We start from the raw sequence: 24,543 nt of genomic DNA, 5'->3' as shown, positions 1-24,543 counted from the left end.
TTTTCTAAGGGGGGGGGGAATGGGGAAACGGGATGGTATCTGAAGTGTAAATGAAAGATCTAATAAAAAAAAAGAATATTAAAAAAAAAAAAAGAAAGAAAGAAAGAAAGAAAAGGCAGAAGAAATTCAAGAAGTAAAATCTCCAGGGGTAACAGGTTCCACTCGTGTTCCAACAAGGCTCGAAATCCGGATCTGCAATTGGTGTTGTACCTGGTCCAACTTCCCATTCCACTTTCCTTTTAAATAAGCAGAAAGATCATGGCTTTAAATAAATGTATCATTCACAAATCTCAGAGGTGTAATACCTGGATGTGGGGTTGCTGACACTCAGCTTATTTGAACCACATCCCTGAGCTGCTCCACATGGGCTCGGAACAAATCAACTCTCTGAATGACCAACAGGATGCCTGTAACGCATCCATTTTCTGTGGGAGGGTCAAAGCCTCAGAGGTCTTTTCTGAAATTTGATTAACAACAGTAGCTGTTGTAACTTTATTAACCATGTCTGTGTCTAGTGATCCATTCCAGCATTGTGCCAAAAGGCATGTAACATTCTTACAATCCAAGACATCAGAATTATTCTGAAAGTTGGATAACCTAAAGAAAAATGGAGGGTCAGCTTAATGGACTCTGCAGCAGTCCTTGTTCCCTTTGAACACCCTATTCTATGACCAGGCCTTGCCTGTAGCTGGCTAACACACCTTGGTTCTGGTATGCCAGAGTGGCCCACCCTCTCACAACACACATAAGTTAAAAACAAATGCAATGCAAGCAAGAGACTAGCTAGTGGAGCGGCAGCGGTGAATTTAAATCCGCTTGCCACAACCGCCACCCCAGGCATATCTTCCAAAGGTGTACCTCGAACACCTGCAGTCTTTTAACCCTCTTCGAGTCTCCGGGGCCTTCCGCTGCGCCTTGAAATTCCCGGGTTCTTGGCGCCAGATCTAACGTGCGCCTCCTGTGTCGCCCCACGCCCAGAAGAGAAACACGAGAGACAGTATTCAGGTAGTTACTGCAAACGAGGACTTTACTCTGTGACACACACGTGGAAAATGCGGAAGGACACGGGAAGAAACGGAAGGGCTGAGACGCGGAAGGGGCCTAGCTTAAAATACACCCTAGAGTGACGTATTCACTTCTGATTGGCTGTTTGCTCACCACCCAATATTACGCCTCAGGATTGGCAGTGACTTTGGCGGGCTCTCTGCCTTTGCATCTGCGCAGTTAACTGTTTACTGCTGGGAAAACACAAGGCCAGTGCCATCTTGGAAATGCAAACGTGTAACCACTGCTAACAGCGGCTTCCTACAATGCCAAGAGGAAAACTCATAGCTCTGAGTGCCTCCAAAAAGAAACTGGAGAAAGCACACACTAGCATCTTGACAACACATCTGAAAGCTCTAGAACAAAAAGAAGCAAATACACCCAAGAGGAGTAGACGGCAGGAAATAATCAAACTCAGGGCTGAAATCAACCAAGTAGAAACAAAAAGAACTATACAAAGAATCAACAAAACCAGGAGCTGGTTCTTTGAGAAAAATTGGTAAGATAGATAAACCCTTAGCCAGATTAACCAGAGGACACAGAGACAGTATCCAAATTAATAAAATCAGAAATGAAAAGGGAGACATAACAACAGAGACTGAGGAAACTTAAAAAAATCATCAGATCCTACTACAAATGCCTGTACTCAACAAAACTGGAAAATCTGGATTAAATGGACAATTTTCTAGATACCAGGTGCCAAAGTTAAATTATGATCAGATAAACCATCTAAACAGAATGGTAACCCCTAAAGAAATAGCAGCAGTCATTAAAAAGTCCCCCCCCCCGCCAAAAAAAAACGCCCAGGACAAGAATTCAAGAGTTCTATCAGATCTTTGAAGAAGACCTAATACCAATACTCATCAAACTGTTCCACAAAATAGAAACAGAAGGAACACTACCCAATTTGTTCTATGAAGGCACAGTTATGCTTCTACCTAAGCCATACAAAGATCCAACAAATCCAATAAAGAAAGAGAACTTCAGACAAATTTTCCTTATAAATATTGATGCAAAAATACTCAATAAAATTCTCAGAAACTGAATCCAAGAACACATCAAAATGATCATTCACCATGATCAAGTAGGCTTCATCCCAGGGATGCAGGGATGTCTCAATATATGGAAATCCATCAACGCAATACACATATATAAACAAACTCAAAGGAAAAAAAAAAAAACATGACCTTACTGGGCATTGAGATTCAGAAGTCCTTCGTGTGGTGGCAGGTAATGCAAAAGTCATATGATTGGAGAGGTTACTGATGTTGAAATATTGACTGGAATGAGAAACCCAAACATGAGCCTGTAAATCTCAACACTTGGAGACGAGGAGACTAAGGAGAAAAAAATGATGCAGAAGTAGAAGATGCCATGAAAAAAAGGTTCTAAGGCTGGGGTGTTTTCTGTGGCTTAGCACTTACCCAGCATGCATGGGACACTGGGCTTAATCATCAGAATGGGGGTGGGCAGAGAGAAGAGAACGTTAAAGATTATAAAGATGCCAGCCAGGCCATACACAACGATCACAGAGAATGAGAACTGGAGATAAGTTATGAGGTCTGGTAGTGAGCACAGTGCTCTCATAAATTTACTGACGTAGTGAGAGCAAGCTGCTAATCACCTTGAGCCCATGGACATGGCCTGTGGCCGAGGTGCCCTCCCTCTGGCACTGACTGTCTGGGACCTGCGGGTGGCTTTCAACAGAAGCAGCTGCTCCATTCCTAGTGGGCTCTGTCATCAGGAGGAGCAGGCTAATTGTGTCTGGAATTAGACACCCTTCCCCCATCAGCCTTCCAGGATTCAGGAGGACTGCTGATTACTAAGTCTCCTGTTGTCCCAACCTTGAGATGGAGAATTGTAAGACCTGTCCTGAATAGCTTCGCCAAGGTGCCAATGAGACTCACTGCTCAGGACCTCAAAGTCACACGTCCTCCCGCCCGCCTGTCCTTCCCACTGGTGAGAACTTCTTTCTCTTGGAAGGGGTTTTCCTCCAGATGAACTACTCATGTATACCTCATATCTGTCTGTCTGAGATGCTTGGCTTAAGATGCTAAGTGACTCATGTGAAGGAGATGGTGATGGGAATAGGATATTTAACTTGCTTATAGGTGAAAGGTGATAGCTTTTATTTTGGGAGCTGGAAGATGGTCTAGAGCCAGGGATGTATGTGTCAGTGTGTGTACATACAGATACATTCATACACACACACACACACACACACACACACACATATATATATATATATATATATATATATATATATATATATATATCCCTAACTCAATACCATCTATTTATCTATCCATCCATCTATCAATCCATCCATTATCTATCTATCTATCTATCTATCTATCTATCTATGGTGAGCTAGTAGAACACTGTCCTTGGACAGATGGAAGTCATGCAACAAAACAGGGAAGAGTTAGGGGTACATTATGGAGGAAGAGTTCCCTGAGTCAGGAGTGAGAGAGAAAATGCAGACTCACATAAGAGTGTTTGTGCCTGTGTGTGGTCTGGGAGCAAGGCCATAACTGCGGAGGCCAAGCACAGTCTTCTGAGCAAGGAGGATGACAAACTTTGCAGAATGAAGCCATCATCCTAGGTGGTGATGAACAGAGGAAGGTTCTGAGCACTGAAGTCATACTTGGGCAGTATAGCAAAACAGTAACTGAGAGGGGACAATGTTAAGGAGAGTGTGATCGGCTCTGATTTCTAGATTTTGATCTATATTTGGGGATAGGAGTTTCAGTTGGGTCAAAGAATTGGACATATTCACTAGGATAAAAAAATAAAAAAAGTATTTGAGAGATAAGCCTAGGGTCACAAGGTAGTTCAAAATATATACTTATATCAATTTAATGGGGAGGGGGAAACCCCACGTCATTTCCAGACATGCTCCAGACAAACCAGATATTTGGTTCAACCACAAGAACGTGCTATTTAACCTACAAAAATATTCACTCTGATTCAGTTTTAAAATACTGTGGGAGGGGCTCGTGTGATGTCTTATCAGGTTTGGGTACTTGCCACTCAGTGCAGGCCAACTGCCTGACATGGGTCCCTGGACACTGCCCCCCAAATAAATTAAAACTTAAAAATATTTAAAACTTCATGGATCATACTCCCTACTGATTCCCAGGCCCTCTGTTAATGACCTAAGGCTATAGTGAGAACTTGCTCTTAGAACCGTCAAGAAGCTGTGTGCTTCCTGAGACATTCTGAGGGATGGTGAGGAGACCAACAACGTATTCAGCTTTTTATATTCCTCATAACACGTGCTGTACCAGGTGACTAGCCATTTCTATAAGGGAGTACCACAGCTGAGCGACTGCTTAACTTTCACAAATACCATGAGAATGTACGTCTTTAGCTCCTCCACTTTTTAATCTAAGTGAGATTTGTGTGTGTGTGTGTGTATGTGTGTATGAAGCAGCCCCAGGAGGTGACAATTAGGAATAGTGATCTTTATCTGCTAGAGACATCCTGAGCCAAAGTAACTTTATTATTTGGGACCTTACTTCAGTGAAATATTTTTCTAAAATGTAATTGCTTTGGGGCCAGGGATGAACAGCATGTAAAATGCAATTAAAAGATGGAAGCTGCCTCCTGAGCTCTGCCGCTGAGCAGGAGTGATCAGGTGTGACAGTAAAGATGCTATCGGGAGTGCCACATCACACTTTCATTATTACATCAATTTCAGACTTTGGAACACAGCCATTTCACACATGCTTAATTAAATTATGTCAATGCCAATACTTTCAGCTGAAAAAAAAAAAAAAAAAACCAGAGGAAGTTTGGGGGCTGGGTAAGACAGTAGTAATGGTTCCTGGCTTTCCTGGTACAAGACTGGAGTTGAACCTTAATGTCTTTCTCACCTGGAAAAATCTGTTGCTGAAACATGTTGGGAGCCAACTTTAGTAGAAAGCGGCTAGATCAACTTTGCAGCCATCTGGAACCATATACCCTGATGAAAGACTTGGTTGTCAAAAGCCTATAACAGCTGAAGCACACTCTGATAAATATATTGTTTATCCCACATAGCTTGTTTTGCTGTTTAGTGACCTCAGCTGTATGGTGCACTGTATGGTAAAGTGTTTTCACCTGTGTTCTCCTGCTTGTGTATATAAATACCTCAGAATTCCCTTCAATAGGAGAGACTTGAGAAAATAGAAGAGAGACTTGATAAAAAAGAGACTTGATCACACCCTGTTTGGTCTCCATTCTTCGAGTCTCCTGCCCCTGCAGCCCCATTCTCTCTCTTGACCAGAGCACCTAGCGACAAAAGCGTTGAGGCAGAGTGCAAGTCCTCAACAGAAACAGGCCTTGATCTAAGTAGAACCTAATATGGCACAGTCTTGAGTGTCTTTTGTGTCTATGAGAGGGAAAAAGGGTCTGTGTGAGTCTGCAGCTCTCCACTCCATGAACAGCTTCAAATGAATGGAATTTTCTCAAACAGTTTTTCAAAAATATTGCAATTCCCTCCTTGCCTTTCTTTCCCCTTCCTTCCTTTTTTCCTTCCTTCCTTCCTTCCTTCCTTCCTTCTTCCCTCCCTCCCTCCCTCCCTCCCTCCCTCCTCCCTTCTTTTATTCCTTCGATTTATTCTTTAGACAAGGTCTGGTTATGTGGTCTTACTATACCTGCAACTCACTGTGTAGCTCAGGCTGGCCTTAGTGGATAACACCAAACAGAGTTCAGTTTATAATATCACCCAGCCATGAGTGAAGGTTCCTCTTCTATCTCTGTCTTAGTTGTGTTGGGCCATGTCCTAGAAGAAAGTTACCTGTCTAACCAGCTCAGCATGGAGATGGCAGATGTTTTAGTCAGAGCGACTCAGCTGTGAGCTACTTGGAGCAGCTTCACTCCAAGTGTGGTCACGCTGTGACTGGAAGAATTGTAATCAAGTGAGTCAGGGTTATGCTGTGTTGACCATTTAAAAAAATTAGTTTAGAATTGCTGTTGGCAGCCTGTGTGTGAGGGACAGTGTCACCAGAAGCCATTCTGACTGCTCAGCGGTGCCTCGATGTCACCTCTGTGAACATGGTCACTGGGATCTTCCTTGTCTTCCTGTCATAGTGTCACCTATATAGAAGATTTAGAGGTTACAATTCCAAATGTTTAATCCTTTTTTTTGTTTGTTTGTTTTTTGTTTTTTGTTTCTTGTTTTTTGAGACAGGGTTTCTCTGTGTAGCCCTGGCTGTCCTGGAACTCACTCTGTAGACCAGGCTGGCCTCAAACTCAGAAATCCGCCTGCCTCTGCCTCCCAAGTGCTGGGATTAAAGGTGTGCGCCACCGCAGCCTGGCCCAAATGTCTAATCTACATGTGGTTCTAGAAAGTCCTATTAATGGAACTCAAAACACCTGCCAGAAACACGTGACTCATTTCTTTTAAGTAGGTCAAAAGGTCAAAATCTTTTTTTCTAAAAGTTCCCTTTAATGCCTGGTGGTCTATCTTTGTTTTGTTTGTATTAACACCAGTAAGGAATTAGTAGGTGAGAAGAACCCAGGCCCTGCTCTGGACCTACTGGATCTGAGTATGCAGTCTTACAAAGTAAGGTTTGTCCAGACGCTAAAACATGAGAGTGTCACTGCAGACAGATCGCTCTTTACGCTTAGCTCTTCTGCTTTTTAAGTGCATCTTGCCAGGCACTTAAGGAATACTTAACTGTCTAAACCTGAATTACTTTGGGTATTCTATGCCATCATTTCTTTAATGTGGTGTTCCCTCTTTTTTTCTTAGCAGCTGCATTGCTAGGGCACTGATACTTACTGCCCTTAGGAATGATTATATAGGATGAGGAACCGGGTGAGAGGTGCATCTGCCTACCCAACAGCCACTGGGGTGTCTGTAAATGAAATCACGCTCCGTGTTCCAAAGCTACCTGTCCACAAATGAGGACGCAACAGGCCATCAGAGCTAATCAAATAAGGCCCAGGAGAAATGTTTCGCTATCACCACTAGGTGGCAATAGAGTAATTTTGAGGCTCTCCATTCAGGGCCCGGAGCTATTGTCTGAGTTGTACATGGGGCTCAGAAACTTTGCTCGGGCCTCATCTGTTTGCAGTGGCTAGAGGAAAAGCTGCAAGGAGTTCCTGAGCCTTCATTCTTCCCACCCATAGAGAGCCCTGCTTAACGGGGCCATTGATAAGTCCCTGCAGCTGTTGTTGAGGAAGAGCTGGGTAACACAGGTGCTACAGGTTTCAAAGGAGAGAGAGAACTGCATGTGTAGACCGGAATCCTTAGGCTCCTCGTTTAGGTGAGACAAGAGGAGTCTTAGGCCTTTCACATGGATTTTCTGTTGGCCTCTTCAAGTCTGAACATTAACTCGGGCTCATTCCAAAAGGAAGTGTGCAAGGTGTTGAAGCCATCGGTTCAGACAGAATTGACTGCTCCTAAGAGATCGAATGTGCCTAAGAAAATACGAAGAGATTTACACTAGAGATGGCCCTGTAGGCTAAGGGCGAGCTCTGTGGTCAGGGACCTGTGAGAATCTGAACATGCCCACAGGCCTGAAGACAGCATCTGTTTCAAAGGCAGGCTTTGGATTGTGTGCACAGTACTGAGCATGTTCAAAAGAACAAAACAGCAACTGCGTAGTGTGATGGGAGCCATACTCTCAACTTAATGTGTGTGTCAGAAACAGTCACAGTCCATATTTGCATGATGTATGAAATCATGAAACAGGACAGAAAAGTGTGTAAATGTTAAAGACTGCAGTCGTGGTTTTTGTGTATACAACACATGCAAATCCCCCCCCCCACACACACACAGATGAATTCTTATTTCCTTTATGCATCCCTGCATTTTCTAAACTTCCTGCAATGCACTATCATGCTTTATTGTTAATATAAAAAGCCTCAGCAGTTAAAATAGAATTTGTAAATGAAAACCAATGATGAAGGAGAATCTCAGATGAACTGCATGTGTGCACATGCATGTGTGCACATGTGGGCACTTCTTACATGCTCAGGTGAGGTGCCAAGAGTTTGAGGGATTGTTACCCTCACGATACAGTGGTAAACATGTCCTTGGCTGTATCAGACAATGACGGGTATTTCAGATTTCCACCTCTCTAAGGTGCACTTATCTAGAAGAGGATTAGTTTACCCATCAAAGCAAACATTATGTCTAAAGTTAAGTTTCAGAGGCTCACGAGCTTAGCTGTCCTAGCACAGAATTATCCAGCTCTAGGTTCTGGTGAGAAACCCTGTCTCAAGACAAACAAAACAATGTGGACAGCTCTGGAGGAATACAGGAACTGATCTCTATACTTACCATATTCCTGTGTATGTACATTCCTAAACATGCAAACGAACACACACACACACACACAAACACAGAGGTTAACATAAGGCTATCATTTCAGCTACTCAGTAGCTTGAGGCAGGAGGTCTGAAAGTTGAAGGTCAATCTGGGCAACCAGGTGAAACTCTATCTCAAAATTCAAACAGTCAAAAGAGGGTTGTGGATATAGTTTTATGGCAGAATCCTTACCTAGTGTATGTAAGACCCTGAGTCAAGTCCCCAGTACTGCAAAAAAGGAGAAAAGTTAGGTTTTAAGTAACACCTGAGGATTCAAACTATTTTTAACTACTACCTCTCTGCTTTTGACATTTCTGTGACTTGGTTTATTATGAGAGTCTAAGAGTTGATACACTGTATCTTGGCTATCATCTCCAGGTTGGATCCCACACTGCAGAAAACATGGAGACAGCACTCGATGAGGAAGAGTCTAGACACACAGGAGGCGACCAGCCTGGGATTTTCAATCTAAAAGAAGCATCGCTTTCCTCAGAGTCTTTCAGAACACCATTGCTTTCTGAGAAAAGGAGTCTCAGATGTGGACACCCACATGGCCAAGTCAGTGTGTAAATGGATTGTGGGACACTGGGGTTCCAACCCAAAATTTGGAGTAGAAACTTGTAATAAAGGGGATGCATGCTAGATGCTTCTCAGATTTTAATTGTGTGAGGAATGATAAAATAATTAGCATCTTGGCAGAGTGTCTTGTGGCCTCTGCTCTCACCTCCCTTACAAGCATCACGAACAAAGGACAGGCAGGTGTGGTCCTGTTTCACAAGATGTTTCGTGAGAAAGTCCTCAGTGCAGATTCCAGTCCTACAACTCCACAGCACCCACTTTCCTAGCCTCGTTTCCTCTCCTGAGAAACGGGGATAACCTCCTCAGTAACTGCTGGGCATTAAAGGTCATCTGTGTAAATGCCAGGAAGGACCACGCAGTGCATAGTAGAAACTCAATAAGCTGACATTGCCTCCATGTAATAGCCTGTCTGGGTGGAGACATTTTCATTTCAGCCCATATTACCTCCATTGAGGTGTGGGAGCAGGCAGTAAGAGTCGGTAAAAATGACGCTCTGAGAAAAGTCATTCCATACACAAGAGAACTGATGGGTTCAGTCAGTGTGATGTGGAGGCTCAGGACACATCAATGCCTTAGCAGATAAAAATACCGCACCATCATGTATGTCTGGCATACTTTGAGCTGGTCTGAGAAGCTGCAGGTCTTTGGAGAGCTTTGAAAAGATGTTCTTAAGCCAAAGAATACTGTAAGTATAAATTGTCGTGTGTGTGTGTGTGTGTGTGTGTTCATAGGCCTGCATGTGTACACATGTATGTGGACATGGAGCTGTGACATCAGCTGTCTGCCACCTTGTTTTCTTAACCACAGGACCTCTGACTGAACCTGAAGCTTGTCAAATGGCTAGATTGGCCGTACCAGTGAGCTCCAGTGATCTGCCCATCTATCCCTCAGTTCTAGGGTTGCAGACACTTGCACCCAGCTTTCATGTGGCTGCTGGGGATCTGAAGTAACCTTTCACTCCTGGAGTCATTTCCTCAGCTGGGAGATCAGCATCACTGTATGTGAATAAACTCATTTGGAGTTATTGTATATACCATTAAAAAATCATGGCTCAGCTGCCCTCAAACAGACTCAGGACGTTTACATTAGTCTGTAGTTGGGCAAACTTACCTAATACAAACCTGAGCCCCAACAAAGCTTGGAATGTCAGATGTAACTTATTAAAAATGACACTGAAAGTGAGACTCAGTAACTGTGAGATGGGCCCTCACTACTGGTGGATATTTTATTCTTGACTTTCACTGTGTATGACAACTTCAATAGAGTATGTTGTCCACACTTGTAATGTCAGCACAGGGTAGCTGGAGACCCATGAGCAGGAGCTAGCTACATATGAAGTTTGACGCTAACCTGGGCTATATGAATTAAACCCAGGCTTAATTCTGCCTCTCCATAAACTTTATTCAATTCCGCTTCTGACTGTCTCATAAAATGTGCTCCCTTTGTCTCCCTGTATTTCCCACGGCTCCCCATCCCCCACCCTTATCCTCCCCACCCCCACCCTCCACACGCACTCAGGTTCTGTGGTCATCCATCTGTCAGCTCCAGTCCTTGGAGCCTTATATTTTGTGGGACTTCAGTGCATATCAAAGTGATAATATATGATTTTTATAGTCAATGCATGCTATGCAATTTACTAATTTGTAGCTGGGCCAGACTTCCTCAAAGGATGAAGTAATAGTTTTGATCTCTAATTGGGGAATAGAATAGAAGCTAGTAAGATATTTCAGGAAATGGCAGTTACTTAAGCTGAAACTTGCTAGTTTAGTGGAGAAAACGGATTTGTAAAGCATCCTAATTTCACTCAGAGACTGCTGCCAGGATTGTCTAGCAGACAACCAAGAGGCCCTGGTGAGGCCCTAGGAGGTGGGGGGTGGGGTCAGAAGGTTCTTTCGTGAGGGAATAGGATGTACGGTCAAGGCTAAGGAGATTGCAGTTTATTAATTAACTCAGTAACCAGCCATTCAACCCCAAAGCGCCAAGCGATGGCTAATTAGTCCCTCCTAGGTACTTAGCAAAAGCCGCAGGACGGTGACACCACAGCGCGCAGGCCGGTGAGCTCCATGCTGTCCCCGGATGGCGGTGGGGGGGGGGACTGTGCCGGAGCTGTCACTAAGGAAGGCATAGGGCGCGCCAGGCGAGTCGCAGCTTGCAGTTGCTGCGGGAGACGTGTGGCGTGCCAGTCCGGCGCAGCCAGGGTGGCACCTTCAGACCCCCGGCACAGCCCAAGGCGCACGAGTCCGGGCGTGGCGAGGGGCGGTACCAGGCTGAGGCGCGCCTCCTATTGGCTGCCCGACACCACCCCCCACACCAACGAGGATATAAGCGCAGATGGCGCCAGGAGCCGAACAGCGCCCCCGCCACCGCGTCTCCTTGCTGCTTTTGTGCTCTCCCTCCCGCCATGGCCAGCCTTAAGGACCTCGAAGGGAAGTGGCGCCTGTTGGAAAGCCACGGCTTTGAGGAGTACATGAAAGAGCTAGGTGAGACTTTATCGCCGAACCCCTCCCTGGGTCCTCATCCTTGTGGGGATGTGTTGGTTCCCTTCCACCACGCGGCCGGGGAGCTGCGCTGAGCACCATGACGTGGTTAGAATGGAGAGCCCGCCTTTGCCGCGGGCTCCGGACGTGGTGGGTCACCCGGCTCCTCTCCTTCTTGCTCCTTCTTGCCCCCAAGGCAGCCCCCCTCCCCACATTGCTTCCGGTCCTTCACAGGTGCCTGCCAGCCGTACTGCTGTGAACCCCTTACAAACAGCCCCTCAGTTGCTCCTTAATGTTATCCCCACTCCTCTTTCTATCCTCATCTGGTGCCACCGTCCTGCCCCATCACCTTCCCCCCCCCCCCCCAGGCGTAGCAGCACACACTCTCCTTTCCCACCTTGCCGCATCTTTTGTTCCTCGATGGCGCCAGTGTCCCCCCCCCCCCCCCCCCCCCCCGTCTCTGAGAGGACACCGCGTGGTAGGGCGTGGTTTCTGCAGAAGCTCTTTAGAGGCAATGAATGATGCTTAGTTCCATTTCTCCGCTGCATCTCTTAGGTCCTCTCCTCGCCACTGGTTAGGCGTGGCACCCGCGGCGCTGCACAGGCGATAGCTGGTGGCCTGTGGGCGCAGCGCAGAGACACACATTGTGCATGGTTATAGTCTTGCGACCGTTCTGTTCTGCTTCTTTCTCTTGATTCTGGAGGATGAGGAGCAAGGAGACTTGGGCTTGGCTGGAAAACCATAATCAGAAACTGCTGCTGCTGGCCTGCGGTTGCCAACTGCTCCAAGATGGGTGTGGCCTTGCAGCAGGCACTTGCTCCTTAAAGCCTAACCAGAGAGTGAGCAAGGTTCAAGTTCACCCAAACTGGAAATAGTGCTTTGTTGTCTGTTGCTACTTTTGCCTACTCTTAGGGATGTGTTGGTAGACACACAGAACAGACTACGAAATGGACCTTTGTCACAGATGCTAGGAAGTGGGATGGGGTTAAGTGAACAGCCACTCTGAAGAAGTACTGGTAGTAGGAGGCAGCCTCACGGGCTGTTGTTCCCAATATCCCTGGATGTTCAGAACCAGCCTTCATTCATTCACACTATGGGGCTAAGTCTGGCTCCTGATGAATGATGTTTGTGTTTATACTATTGTCAGAATGTGAATGCATTAGGGTTTTGTGTCTTTCCTTGTCCACACTGGAAGACTAAATCAGGATGAATCTGGAAAGTGCCATTTGCTGGCCTCAGCCCAGACGTCTGTGCACGTGCATGTGCACGAAGCCACACAGGTGCGAGTGAGAGCACTGTTTGAAAGCAGCTGGGTGCTTAGGCTTGAGTGGCCAGTTCTCTGGATTCAGGAGTTAGGAAGGTAATGGGCCTTACCCATAGATGGTGGACAGCGTAGGAGGGAGCACAGAGGAAGACTGCATGGAGACACCGGAAGGCTGGCTGAGCATCCCGATAGGTCATTCTGCTTGGGTCAGAGTCTCCTTTCTTGTGAAAATGTCCTAGGTTCTATATGAATGTTACTGCCACGGACAAGTACATAAACTCAGTAGTGTGGAATTTCATACCTGTGTAACTACTGTAAATAAACTAACTATGCAAAATAAAAATCAACCAGATACTCAAATAGTACGGTGTTTTCAGATAGCACAGAAAGAGCCTTCCTCACCACGGAAAATGTTACACTGTCACACAGCTTTGAAATGTTCGTTCTTTCCCAGGGTGTATCTTTCCCCCTACTTATGAACATCAGAGCCACGTTCCTCAGTTAAAATACTGTGCTGTTTAGATGGAAAGTTTATTTAAAAACACCCTCCAACTGCTTTTATATTTACATTGTTGTTTGGGGAACATGGTCTCTATGCAGCTTAGAATGACCTTGAACTCTTGACCCTCTGATCTCTGTGCCTTGAATGCTGGAATTACATGTGTGTCAGCTGCATTATTTAAGGTTAAGGAGAGGACTAGTAGCTCAGTGGTTAGTAACTGAGATTTAGAGTCGTGTTGTCAGTACTGTTGACCTTGAGTTCTGTCACTTCTGGCTAAAGGTGCTTGCCGGCTCTCATCTGTCCAGAGGAGACATCACCCCTGCTGGCCCCCATCTCAGGATGGCCACGAGGCTTAGTGTATAATGTGAGCAACATGGCAGATATTTGCATGTCAGTGAGTCAGTAAGCATAGGCTGGCAAGTGGGGTGATTACAAATGAATCCTTGCTTGTATTGTGCAAATTCTAACCACTCCCTATGTTATCTCCCGTCCACAGGAGTAGGACTGGCTCTTAGGAAAATGGGTGCCATGGCCAAACCAGACTGTATCATTACTTGTGACGGCAACAACATCACAGTCAAAACCGAGAGCACAGTGAAGACGACAGTGTTCTCTTGTACCCTGGGAGAGAAGTTTGATGAAACTACGGCGGATGGCAGGAAAACCGAGGTCAGCTACAACATACTGTGAGGTGGCAGAAGCTCACCACCTAGAATTCATTCTAGAATGGCAGGTTATGCTGCATTGACAATGTCTGTACTTATTGCCAAGGGCTGAGTGAAAAAAATTACTGTATGGAGTTGAATTTTGATAAATTAGTAAAAGTCCCAGGACTATGAAGTGAAGACATGTTATATGAGTCTCTAGCTAGAAATGCACATAGTTATATTGTGAATAAAATCAATTTGGTGAATGAAGTAGAGAAGGAAAGGTGAAGGTGTGTTGGGGCGGTGGGGCTTCCTGCAGTTTGGAAGATTGTGAAGTCCCCTGCGTTGTTTGCAGACGGTTTGCACCTTCACCGATGGCGCCCTGGTCCAGCACCAGAAGTGGGACGGGAAGGAAAGCACCATAACACGGAAGCTGAAGGATGGGAAGATGGTGGTGGTAAGTATGCAGGGCCTTGTGTCGTGCTGCCATCTGCGCTTGCAGCCACGGTCTCACAGCCATCCTTGGTTGTTGGCTTTTTAACAAGAGAAGGAGACTTAGGAGGAAAATACTCAAAACAACAAGTTAGAAAGAGGAGCCCTCATTACTGAGGCAGGCCTTGTGGGGACAGCGATGTGATGTGATTCCCAGAACGTGCCTGAGCGGTCTCCCTGCGCTGCGGTACTTCTGTGAGGGCTGGCAGGCTACCGTGCAACCCTCTCCTGGTACATATATCCCCTCCCCCCATTTATTTAAAGTAAGGAATATTTGCCAAAACCACATGAGTAATTTAGAGAGTATATCCAGTGCTTCAGTCTTCAGGGTAGCAAATGTTTATCTGTAGATAAACAGAACAGCAGGTCCCAGGTTTTCTCGAGTCCAGAAATCCCGAAATGTGTTTTTCCTGTTAGCCAGGTCTGTTAGAAGCTTTTATAGGATTCTGCCTACAACACATGCTCTGACACGTACAGTCAGCCTGAGTCTGTATCACTCTTCTTCTAGGAATGTGTCATGAACAATGCCACCTGCACTCGGATCTATGAGAAGGTGCAATGAGGACCCCATCGTCATCCTGGACAGGAGTCCGCGACCAGAGTGAAGAAGCCCAATTCAATAAGCAGGTCGTAAACACCCATACGGCCTCACTTCCTTGGCTTTATTTTTCGTGACTGTTCAGTTCTCTTTCTTACAAACACTTTACACGAAACCATGTCAAACTGTTGGCTTGCCCAGGATCGCTCCTTTGTTGAGTAAATAAACGTGTTTGTGCTAACTCATGATACGTGTGTGGGTTCTTCAAGGAACTGGAAATTGGTGATACATTATGCCAACTAGGAATTAAAGAACTCTGGTGTTCTTCAGGGTCCCTTACGGCTGATATATCCTAGCCGTTTGTAGGCATGGCTAGCTTCTTTTGCAGTGAGTACATGCCCAGTCATTTAAGCTGCTCCTTTATCATTTGAACTTTGTCAACTCAAGAATTTGAGACTATTTCTATTAAAAGATAGCTACATAAATTTTATAGTATGAAGGAAGATCCAGGCTTATAAATGGTGTGATTATAACATCCATAAACCCCAAGAGAACTTTCATTTAGAGTATGAAGGACCTGCCAGGTACTGAGACCTGCTGGGTTGAGAAAATCTGAACCCTGGACACATGCAAAGACACCCCCTTTTTAGAATGTGCTGTAGTGCTCGTCACAGGTTATCTACAGCGCTTGGGTCTTCCTGTGTGCACTTCTATTCGGAAGTACGTGACGCACTGCTACGTAAAGAGTTGAGTTTTAGTTTGAGAGATAGGTTATAGGTACAGATCTTTGTGTACACATTCCCCAGAACAGCATCAGAGGGGCTGACTCTGTTATCTGCATTCTGCAAATATGAGAAAGGGTGTTTGACTAGCTAACTTATTCAAGGACGCAGGAAGTAGAGCTGGGTTGCAACACTCACTTCGCTATGTGCACTTAATGTATTTGGTTATTCTCAGCACGGCCTCTTCCTGAAGTGTACAGTGACCCCAGGGTTAAAGTCTTTTAGTGAACTCAGATTTTTCTAAGACCACCTCCCATGTGCATCTCAGAAATTACCTAAAGCTAGTCAGTCCCAGTGCTCAAGCAGCTGGACCATGAGCTTCAGGTTAGCCTGGGCTACATAATAGGACCCTATCTCAAAAAGAGAATTCCTTGGAGCTAGTTGGCAGTACAAGTGACTTCTTGGTCACCTTAGCCCCATGCCAGGCAGTGTGGGCCCATAAGCCATAGGTGCCTAGTGGGCTCTAGAAATGTGGTAACTCAGTTGAGCTGTACATAATGGGATTTCAGAACTTTGGATTGATAAGTAAACCATCTCAATGGTTTTTTCCTGAACGGGAGATAGAACCTCACTCTAGAACCTGCAACCCTGCCTCATTCTGAACACTGGGACTGCAGTGTGTTACCACGTCCAGAGCATCTTCACTCTGATAAGGTACAGGGATCTGGGTTGGAATCCCCTGCACTGTGCAAAGAGCCAGACCTGGCTAAACATGCCTGTAATTCCAACACCAGAACCAGAGACGGGTGAATGCGTGTGGACTTCTGGCTCAGTGATAGACTGTCTAGAGACACTGAGGTAGAGAACAGTAGAAGACACCTGATGTGCGCTTTTGGCCTTGCATGGGCATTTATGGTATTATTTTTGTGAACCTTGTACGTGCGCACATGATCACACACACACACACACACACTACCCTGAGGACTGGGGAGATTGTTCAGTGCATAAAAGTGCTTCCAGTGTAAGCATGAGTACCTGAGTTCAAATCCTCAGCAACTTTTAAAAGAATTACTGGGGTTTTCTAACTACCAGCCTTGCATCAGACTCAGTGAGAGACACCCTGTCTCAAGGAAATAAGGCAAAGACTGATCGAGTAAGACATTCAATGTCTTGTTCTAGACTCTGCACACATATAGGTGTAAATCACACATGTGCACCATATACATACAAATAAAAGTAAATTTTAAAAATGCATAGAATATGCTCAGACCCCACAGAGAACAGCACAGAGCACTGTAAGGTCTGCCCCACAGAGAACAGAGCACACACTGCAGGGTCTGACCCCACAGAGAACAGCACAGAGCACTGTAAGGTCTGCCCCACAGAGAACAGAGCACACACTGCAGGGTCTGACCCCACAGAGAACACACTGCAGGGTCTGACCCCACAGAGAATACACTGCAGGGTCTGACCCCACAGAGAACACAGCACACATTGCAGGGTCTGACCCCACAGAGAACAATACACTGCAGGGTCTGACCCCCACAGAGAACACAGTACACATCGCAGGGTCTGACCCCACATAGAACAACACACTTCAGGGTCTGACCCCACAGAGAACAACACACTGCAGGGTCTGACCCTACAGAGAACAGAGCATACACTGGAGGGTGTGACCCCACAGAGAACAACACACTGCAGGGTCTGACCCCACAGAGAACACACTGCAGGGTCTGACCCCACAGAGAACACACCGCAGGGTCTGACCCCACAGAGAACAACACTGCAGGGTCTGACCCCACAGAGAACAATACACTGCAGTGTCTGACCCCACAGAGAACAACACACTGCAGGGTCTGACCCCACAGAGAACAGAGCATACACTGGAGGGTGTGACCCCACAGAGAACAACACACTGCAGGGTCTGCCCCTACAGAGAACAGAGCATACACTGGAGGGTGTGACCCCACAGAGAACAACACACTGCAGGGTGTGACCCCACAGAGAACACACTGCGGGGTCTGACCCCACAGAGAACACACTGCGGGGTCTGACCCCACAGAGAACACACTGGAGGGTCTGACCCCAAGAGAACAACACACTGCAGGGTCTGACCCCAAGAGAACAACACACTGCAGGGTGTGACCCCACAGAGAACAGAGCACACACTGGAGGGTCTGCCCCCACAGAGAACACAGCACACTTCAGGGTCTGCCCCCACCGAGAGCAGCACACTGCTGGTGGCCTTTGTTTCTCTCTGGATCACAAGGCTGACCAGGAGATTTTGCTTGCTGCCCTGCCCAGTATCATGAGAATAGGGAGAAAGTCAAACTTCTAATGTGAAATGTGTCTACTGAAGATGAATGATATTAATAAGGTACAGTATCTCAAGGGACTACCCAACCCCACTTCTCTATTGAATAAGCTCTGACCTTGAATTTCAATCAGGTATCAAGCTGAGATCATTATGGTGTCACATCTGATTTGCTGTGTCAACTTCCTGGTTCACCTCCTACCACACATGTCTCAGCCCTCCTCTGAGCCCTCTGGCCACGGATGGATACAACTATGTCTCTGACTCAGGGCCTTCGTATCTCTGAAAGTTTATCCCTCCCCGCCCTCCCTGCCTTTCCTGACTTACTATATATTTCCTGGGTTAGTTGTGAGGTTGTTTGTGCTGTTATCTATCTCCCCACCTGTGCAAAGTAAGCTCCACAGAGAAGGAGGTGTTTTTAAAACATGCCTTCCACACTCTCAATGACAGAGAGCTCTGCACTGAGAAGGCACACAAGTTATTGCTAAGAAAAAACCAGTTCATAAATAAGCCAACTGCCTCTCATCTGTTAAATGCTTATTTAACACATTTTGGTGTCATGTATGACCCTTCATGATGTTGTTTAATTTATTTTTTAAAATCAGAGTTTGTACCTTTCTGCAAATTTTCTCAGGTTGTTTAGCTACCCGAAAGGAGCGTACTTGATGACTGGGGTACAAATGTCTGGAACAGGAAGCGAGAAACAGGCCTTTATTCTTGAGCTGGTGTATGGCAGCCATCAGTGCAGGCTAGCCATTGGTGGCCTGCTCTATGTGGCAATGGGCTGTCCTCCTGGGCCTGTGTGAAAGGTGAGTACTCTAACACAATGTCTGCTCAAGTGAATGGAACCCAGGCTCTTTGTGGGGCACAGTGCAGCTTAGATATGGATCATCACCAGAAAAATGGCGTAGCATGCTAAACCCTTCACCTACCCAAAGGGAGTGTGTAAGAGGTTACGTAACAGGCGTAACGTTTGAATTATACCTTTCTTCCCTTAAACCCTGCTATAGAAAATAGAATGACCTTGACCTCCTGATCCCCCACAGTTACAAGACGTGCACCACCGTACACAGTGTGGCCTGGGGATCCAGCCAGGCGTCCTGGAAGCTAGACTCGTACTGTATCAGTTAAGCTACATCCTTAACTCTTTTGGGGTTTGTTAGCATTTTTAGTTAATAACAGAGTGCTTGCTGAACCGGTGGCTTCATTATGATTTCTTATCGGTGCACACCATTACTCTTGGTGACATCCACTTCTCTCCTCTTCTTTTGCCTCTCTGGGCCCCTGCATTCTCCCCCTTTTGCTTTTATGTCTGTATTTAACTATAGACTCCACACAGAGAGAAAACATGCAATATTTGTCTTCCCTTTAACCTCCTATCACCCTGACTTGCTCCCTCCCTCCCTCCCTCCCTCCCTCCCCTTCCATACCTTTGGACCCTTTTGTCCCCTCACATAGTTCCTCATTTACTTTTGTGCCACACACACACACACACACACACACACACACATACATACATACAACACACACACAGACACACACCTCACACACGCCACACACACAAACACATATACAGACACCATACACAGACACACAAATCACACACCACACACATGCATACACACGCATATACACACACCATACACAGACACACACATACCACACACACACCACAGACACACACACCACATACACATGCATACACACACACCTCAGTGATAACTTTGTCTGGCTTATTTTCTTAACTCACAGGATGCCCTCCAGTCCCACCCTATCCCCTGCAGATTGGATTACGTCCTTGAGCATTGATAGCATCCATCTGAAAATGCATGTAAGTGCCCAAGGAGGCTGAGACACGGTGAATCATGACAGTGAGACCCTTGCGGGTGATTGGAAACATTACTGTATGTTATATACACAGTGGTTCTATTTCATTTATTGCTGACATGCTTTCTTGATTCTTAAAGTCAGCAGCCATTTCCTCGAAACTTGCTGTTTTAAGGTCAGTGACTGCCTACTCCAGTGATTCAGGATCGTAGTTACAGTTTTCTCCTAGGCTTTTTCCCTTCCTTCTCTCTCAGCCTTGTCCTCTTAGAGCTGCCTGCTGTTCAGAGGCTCTGTGTGCTGGACTGACGAAGCTGACAAACGGGTTTAGACTGACGTGTCTCTGCAAGGTTGTGAAAGGCAGGGTGGTTTGACTGGCTGCTGGTCACACCACTGCCACACCAGGGCTGGAAAATAACTGGAGTCTTGTGACATCTGCTCTGTCAGGCTGGGTCACCAGATCACATGGGACCATTTTCTTACAATCCGGTCCCTTCTTCCTCCCATCTCTTCCTGCACTGCACACTTTAAAAATTTCTGGGAAAAAGAAAGTATCTTTAGAAATGATTTTTTTTTTTTTTTTTTTTTTTTTTTTTTTTTAAGGCACAGCAGTGTGTAACAGAGCAATTTGATGTGCTTGCTGGAAAGCAGGGCAGGATGGGGTGAGGTCTCTCTCCTGGAGCCGACACTGTGAGGAGTTAGAACATACCAGCCTAAAGGGATGCACACAGCTGGGAACAAGCAAACCCAAGCCACGCAGAGGGCATAGGGAAGAAGCCATGTGCTGGGGTGGTTAGGGAAGGCTCTCTCAAAGGTCTTATTTGAGCCAGCCCTGAGTGATGAGCAGGGAGTCAGGCAAATATCTGGATCCAGTGTATTGAAAGTGACAAGACACACAGGGCAGGGACGCCAGATGGGGAGGGAACCACAGATGATAAGCCTGGAAGAGGTGTGGAGGGACACGGGAGGGGAGGGATGGGAGGAGACAGGAGGGGAAGGAAGGAGTGTGGTGGGACTGGGAGGAGAGAAAAGAGGAGAAGCTTCATTTAGATACAAAGTAATAAATAAATTAATCAACGAGAACAAAAGAGAAAGTGATGCAGGGCCACTGTCTAAGACTCCAGCAGGGGGCACAGCACGATGAATCTGAAGGTCACTGACACAACCAAGGGTATCAACTTGGAAGTGAGGGGGGGGGGGCTGTTCAAATAAAATAAAATGGAATAAAATAAAATAAGCCCTGGTTTCACTTTCAGCGGTGAAAATGACAGACTAATATTTGGAATAACTCTTCCTAGAAACTTTCTTTGAAAGTAACTGGACAAAATAGTTTTTAAGGTTTCCTCAAAGTACTGGTGGTTTAATAACATTGTGAGCTTTTATTTGGCTCAGATCTGGGAACTGAGAGCAGCAAGCCCACCTGCCTAAGCTGGTTCTCCATGGACAGTCACTTGCAGAGGTAGGCAGAGCTGAGAGGCTGCACTGGGGTTCCGGCAACACAGGAAGCAATTGGGCCTTTGATGGCAGACAAGCAGACAAACAACTCCATCCTCTGTGTATGTCTCAGAGACAGGTCTCCCAGCAGGCAAAATTTTGCCGGTGATTGCTGTTTCGCTAAAAGAGAATAGAAAACACAACCTCCTAGAAAGGAGATTGGTTCCATAATAAAGCTACATCTATATAGTAAAACTCCAGCAGGCATTAAAATAATAAAGATACTAATAGTAGTGGGAAAATCACTCCCCAAAGAGCACGTTATAAAGTGAAAAAATGAAAAAAAAAAAAAAAAAAAAACCCTTGGCTATCAAATATCATATACACCATTGGCCCATTTGTATATTAATACATGCATATATGTAGAAGACTATAGAGCAATGCTGATATTGCTTATCTCTTGAGGATGGAGTGATACGAAGTTTCTAGCTCCTCTTATGTACTTACAGAAAAAGCACATATAATAATATAAATAGCTTAATTCATATTTTAATAATACATTATACCAGGAAATACTGCAAAAAAAGGACAGAGAATGAAATAAACACCCTTGGAAGTCTAGTGTCAATAAAAGAGTCATGTTAATCCTTTACTCTGACGTTCTGAAATAGTTCTCTGTGCATTAGTATGACAGAACAGCTAAACATTTTATACCGGAGATTAACGTCATTTTCTTGGCATTGCTTGCTTTCCTTTAAACTCATGAAAGTGCGTGTAGACTCGAGCTGTGTTCCTCTCACCTCAGACCACGTAATTATGCCCACTCCGTGCTTGCTCAGTTTCCTTTTGATGGTTAAGATTCTGAAATTGATTCAGATTATTAACCGGTTTGAAGAACATCCTCAAACAATGTCGCAATGAAGTCATTCTAAGACATTTCATTTTTTTTTTTTTTTTTTTACTTTTCAGTTAGACCCCCTAAAGCACTTACTCAGCATTGTGTACACACAGTGGCACACACTGAGGGCAGCAGAGATGGCCTTGGGACACCGGTGGAGTGGGGTGGTCGCTCGTTAGGGAAGCCTCTGTGCTGCACAATGTTTCCCTCAGCAGGCAGCTTAATTACACTAACAGGGATCACATCTTTCCTCTTTTGCATTAAATATCTGAATCAGGGAATAATGTGTTCTACAATTAAAGAATGATCAGGGAATCATGTTCTACAATTAAAGAATGATGTTTGATTTATAGTGGAGATCTGCTTTCTTTGTCATTGATTGTTACGTAAAGTCTTGAATTTGTTTAGGCACAAAGCCAGTGCCTTCTTCTCTGTCTTCCACATCCATGGCCATGCCAGGTTGTGGGAACCCACGTGTATAGGTCTCTGAAGCCCTGGCACTTTTTTATTGTTATTGTTTGTTTGTCTGTTTTATATTCTGTTTCTTAGTTTTTTGATTTTTAAAAAAAAAAAACCTAGACTATTACTGAAAGAAAAAAAAATACAAGGAAGAAAATTCCCAGAGATGGATTTCAGAGCTTCAAACTAGTAGGAATGAAAATGACATCCACGTAGAAGTGTGGGAGAGTCCATAGAACAACAAAGACTTCTTTTATGACAAACAGCTGATTTGACCACAATTTCAGTAATTTTAACAGCCAAATACAGAAGTGAAGCTTGCTATCAGTCCCTTTCTTAGTTATGCAGGGCAAACACACAGGACCTGCAAACGCTGCCTTTGCTGGGGCAGGCAGCCTGCTGGAAAGTGGCCAGTTCTGGGAGCTGCTCTGTGCAATGCGTCATTTTACCAGATGAGAGGCACACCCAGAACCTTGGAGAGATCGCTGTGATAGAAATGAGGTCATCTCAAAACTCTATATTATGTGGAAATGATTCCACGTACCAATGAAAGGTTCTTATGCGGGATTGAATGCTTTGTTCTTGTTTTAAAACTGTCTTACTTATTTTCTTCCTGTCCTCATACCTAAGAATGACTGTAAAGAAACTGAAGGGACTTTTATTAACCCAGTAACTATAGTAAATCGGTGCAGCTCTGTACACTGAAATAACCCTCCCATTGACTACAAGCCATCACGTAGCCTCTTACGCAGGCCTAATGTTCACCCTCAAATGCGTTCCCCATTGTTGTTACAGAAATCAATTGTGCAAAACAATGCATTCCAATATGACATTGTCATCTCTGAGTTATATCACATCCGCCTCCCATTGTCCTTCCCTACCCTCCCCCCCCCCGTGATCTCCTCTCTCTCAGTTTAACTTTTATGCCTCTTTTTTCCAAAACCAGATTCCACATATGATGGGTGACTCGCAGTATTTAACTTCGTGGTTTATCTTATTTCACTCACTGTGACAGTCCTTACTTTCATCCATTCCTTTTGCGTGTGGCGGGGACAATGTGACTTTATTCTTCTGTGCGGATGAATCACACTCAGCTGTGTAGATACACTTCTTTTATTCATTCGTCTTGATGAGCGCCCAGGCTGAAGCCACAACTTAACTATTGTGAGTAGCACTGTGATGAGTAGGACCGTGCAAATGTCTCCGCAGCTTACTGATGTGAATTGTTTCCTATCTGAATCCAGAAGCGGTATAGCTGGGTCATGTGGCAGTTCAATATTTGGTTTCTGAGTGGCTCCGTAGTGGTTTCCATACTGTCTATTGTAACTTACATCTCTCAGAACGGTGTAAAGAGTGGCCCGCAGTGGCCTCACCAGCATTTGTTATTTTCATGATGTTCTGGTGGGGATGAGGTGAAATCTCATTGTACGTTTGATTTTTATCTCCCTAGTCGCCAAGGTTCTTCTCGTCTCTTCTCTCTGTTAATTGTTCCCTTTGCTAGGCAAGAATATTTAATTTCATGCAGTTCTGTAGGTAAATGGCTACTATTATTTCATGAGCTACTGGTGTCCTTATGAGAAAGTTATTGCCATCTGAGCTGATGGTGCATGCCTGTGATCACAGCACTTAGGAGGCTGGACGCAGGAAGTTCACAAATTTAAGACCTACCTGGGATACATAGTGAGACTCTATCTCAACAAACAAAAGCTAGACGGTTGGAGAGGTTAAGAACCCCAGAGGTTAAGAATATGCACTGCTCTAGCAGAGGACCCAAATTCAATTCCCACTACCTGCATTGGGCAGCTCACAATTGCCTGGACCTCTAGCTCCAAGGAGGATCCAATGCTTCTGGACTTTTTGGACACCTACATTCATGTGCACTACGTACACATATGCAACGAATACTCCTGCCCATCCTGCTGAAGAAGACAAATTCTCTCTGCGCCCAACTCCTAGATGAAGAGCTTCAAGCAACTATCAACTGCAGAGAGAAGGAAAGAATTCGCCCTTTCCAGAGATGAGCTCTCTGATTGACTATACAGAGCC

The 24,543-nt window shown here is 45.3% G+C and overlaps 1 protein-coding gene and 1 long non-coding RNA gene across 3 annotated transcripts; both read left to right on the top strand.

The window, feature by feature from the left end:
- Positions 1-29: 29 nt before the first annotated feature.
- On the top strand, positions 30-9,992 carry LOC143434037 (uncharacterized). Its single transcript, XR_013103187.1, has 2 exons — positions 30-3,003; positions 8,726-9,992. It is a non-coding gene; the product is annotated as an uncharacterized LOC143434037 (long non-coding RNA).
- A 1,251-nt stretch (positions 9,993-11,243) lies between these two features.
- Fabp5 (fatty acid binding protein 5) lies at positions 11,244-15,091 on the top strand. 2 transcript variants are annotated; one of them, XM_034517483.2, is made up of 4 exons: positions 11,244-11,406; positions 13,666-13,838; positions 14,172-14,273; positions 14,817-15,091. In XM_034517483.2, the coding sequence occupies exons 1-4, from the start codon at positions 11,328-11,330 to the stop codon at positions 14,868-14,870; spliced, it is 408 nt and encodes a 135-aa protein (XP_034373374.1). In that variant the 5' UTR covers positions 11,244-11,327; the 3' UTR covers positions 14,871-15,091. The 2 variants fall into 2 exon arrangements, with proteins under 2 accessions (XP_034373374.1, XP_034373375.1); XM_034517484.2 differs by lacking the exon at positions 13,666-13,838 and having other exon boundaries at positions 11,255-11,406.
- Positions 15,092-24,543: the final 9,452 nt, after the last annotated feature.

The sequence above is a fragment of the Arvicanthis niloticus genome, chromosome 13 (assembly GCF_011762505.2).
Source record: "Arvicanthis niloticus isolate mArvNil1 chromosome 13, mArvNil1.pat.X, whole genome shotgun sequence".
Taxonomy (NCBI): Eukaryota; Metazoa; Chordata; class Mammalia; order Rodentia; family Muridae; genus Arvicanthis; species Arvicanthis niloticus.
The sequence above is the reverse complement of the archived record's forward strand: the minus strand, read 5'-3'. Positions and strand labels throughout refer to the sequence as shown.